At 41.1% G+C, this 2,207-nt stretch overlaps 1 protein-coding gene across 4 annotated transcripts in view; it reads left to right on the top strand.

Moving 5' to 3' along the window:
* Nucleotides 1-1,348: 1,348 nt before the first annotated feature.
* Nucleotides 1,349-2,207, top strand: part of LOC113806665 (neuronal acetylcholine receptor subunit alpha-7-like) — a 143,170-nt gene continuing 142,311 nt past the window's right edge. For all 4 annotated transcript variants that reach the window (XM_070141083.1, XM_070141085.1, XM_070141082.1 and 1 more), the window contains exon 1: nucleotides 1,349-1,485. In XM_070141083.1, the coding sequence (XP_069997184.1) occupies nucleotides 1,351-1,485 (135 nt within the window). In that variant the 5' untranslated portion in view covers nucleotides 1,349-1,350. The remainder of the gene's footprint in view (nucleotides 1,486-2,207) is intronic.

Here is a 2,207-nt window from a genome sequence, read left to right as displayed (position 1 = left end):
CTGAAATACACAAATTCCCACTAGGAGAGCTATCGTACCCGCATACAGGCTGTAACTCAAGAGATTTTTAGACTGAGGGTACTTTCCCATAAAGGGGGTGTGAGTGATTCCCAGGGAAGGAGCGTACCCGGAAGGAATAAAGTAGGAATTTATGCAATTATAGTAAATCTAGAACTCTCTTGACAAAGTGTTGCTTATGTAAAATTCCTAGCCTTTCTTCCTTTTATTTCTTTGTCTATTCTAATATTAAAAAAAAAAAAAAAAAAACTTTGCCTGGAGAAGGAATTCTTCAATTCATCAATTCTTAGCATTTCTTCCTTTTATTTATCTTTTTTATTCCGATAAAAAAAACTGCCTGGAGAAGGAATTCTTCAATTCTTAGCACTTCTTCCTTCTATTTATCTTTTTCATTTTGATAATTTTGAAATACTTTGCTTGAAGAAGGATAGTGGGTGGGCGTCGAGGCAAGGACTCACTGCCAGAGGGGGCGGGGAAGCAAGGAACCACAGCCAGAGGGGGCGTGGCTAAGACCCATTGCCTTAGTTTATGACCTCGGTGTTTGGCGCTCTCTTATTGCACATCCATCTCCTCCCCTCTCCTTTGCAACATCCTGCATTTGCTGTTCATCTTGGGATGGTATAAACACCTCATACATTTTATTAACCCCATAATTTATTTGCAATATCACGATGAAAATGCTAAACAGGGACATGTGTATTTCTCATATTACTACATAGAATAAAAAAAAACGAAAAATATATAGATATAATTCTGTGCCTTTCAGATAATAAATATAGGATTTGAAAGCCAATTAATTCCTATTTGCATCAAAGACATTAGTATCTAGGAGGAAGGAAGGATTTCAGTGCAAGGGACTGCATTGCACATTGAAAGGCTTTCTACTGCAAACTTACTTATGCAGTTTTAGCCGTTGCATATCCATTAAGACTCGAGCTAGCTGTCTGGATTTTCCATTTGCGGAAGGGGAAAGTAGTCGTTTATGCTAATATGCTTCTCGTCGGCGTTTTGACGTGTGCGTTGATTAGTGATAGAAATGCTGTTGTAAAAGTGACTTTTTTATTATTATTATTATTATTATCTCTTTTTTTTCTTTTTCTTCTTATTTGCTATTTTCTTTATATATATAGATATGAATATAGATATAGATAGATATGTAAATATATATATGTCTATGTATATATTTTGTATTTCCTATTTTGTGTGCACCAAAAAAAAAAAAAAAAAAAAAAAAATCTTATCCTCATTACACATGCCCGCCCACAGCCTCTATCCCGCAGCCCATCCTCCTAACGGCCTTCTCTCTCTCTCTCCCTCTCTCCGTCAGGCTGCATGCCCGGGCACTACGAGCGGCAGCTGCTGAACGACCTCCTCAAGAACTACAACACCCTCGAACGTCCCATTGCTAACGAGTCTTCAGCCATCGTGGTCAAGCTGGGCCTCACGCTGCAACAAATCATCGATGTGGTGAGTTCGACGAGGAAGAAGGGGTGGAGGGAGGGGGGCAGTGAAGGATGGATGAAAGGGAGGGTATGAGTTAAATGAGAAAGAAGAAAGAAAGAAAGAAAAGGAAAACAGACACACTTACTCACGCTGCAACAAATCATCGATGTGGTGAGTTCGACGAGGAAGGGGGTGGAGGGGGTGAGTGAAGGATGGATGGAAGGGAAAGCATGATTGAAGGGAAGGTATGAGTTAAGAGAGAAAGAAAGAAAGAAAGAAAAAAAGACATACATACACACACTCACACACTCACTCACTCACGAAGAAAAGGAAAACAGACATACATACACACACTCATTCACTCACTCACGCTGCAACAAATCATCGATGTGGTGAGTTCGACGAGGAAGGGGGTGGAGGGGGGGGGGAGTGATGGAAGGGAAGGTATGAGTTAGAAAAGAAAGGAGAAAAAAGACATACTCAGTCACTTACTCATTCACTCATTCACTCACTCACTCACTCACTCAAACACACGCACACATACGCTCACTCAGTCACTCACTCAAACACACATGCACACTCACTCACTCACTCACACACACACACACACATACGCTCACTCAGTCACTCACTCGCTCACACATGCACACTCACTCACTCACTCACTCACTCACACACTCACTCACTCACTCACCCACACACACACATACTCTCACTCACTCACTAACTCACTCACTCGCTCACAC

This window comes from Penaeus vannamei, chromosome 27 (genome assembly GCF_042767895.1).
Source record: "Penaeus vannamei isolate JL-2024 chromosome 27, ASM4276789v1, whole genome shotgun sequence".
Lineage (NCBI taxonomy): Eukaryota > Metazoa > Arthropoda > Malacostraca > Decapoda > Penaeidae > Penaeus > Penaeus vannamei.
The sequence above is the reverse complement of the archived record's forward strand: the minus strand, read 5'-3'. Positions and strand labels throughout refer to the sequence as shown.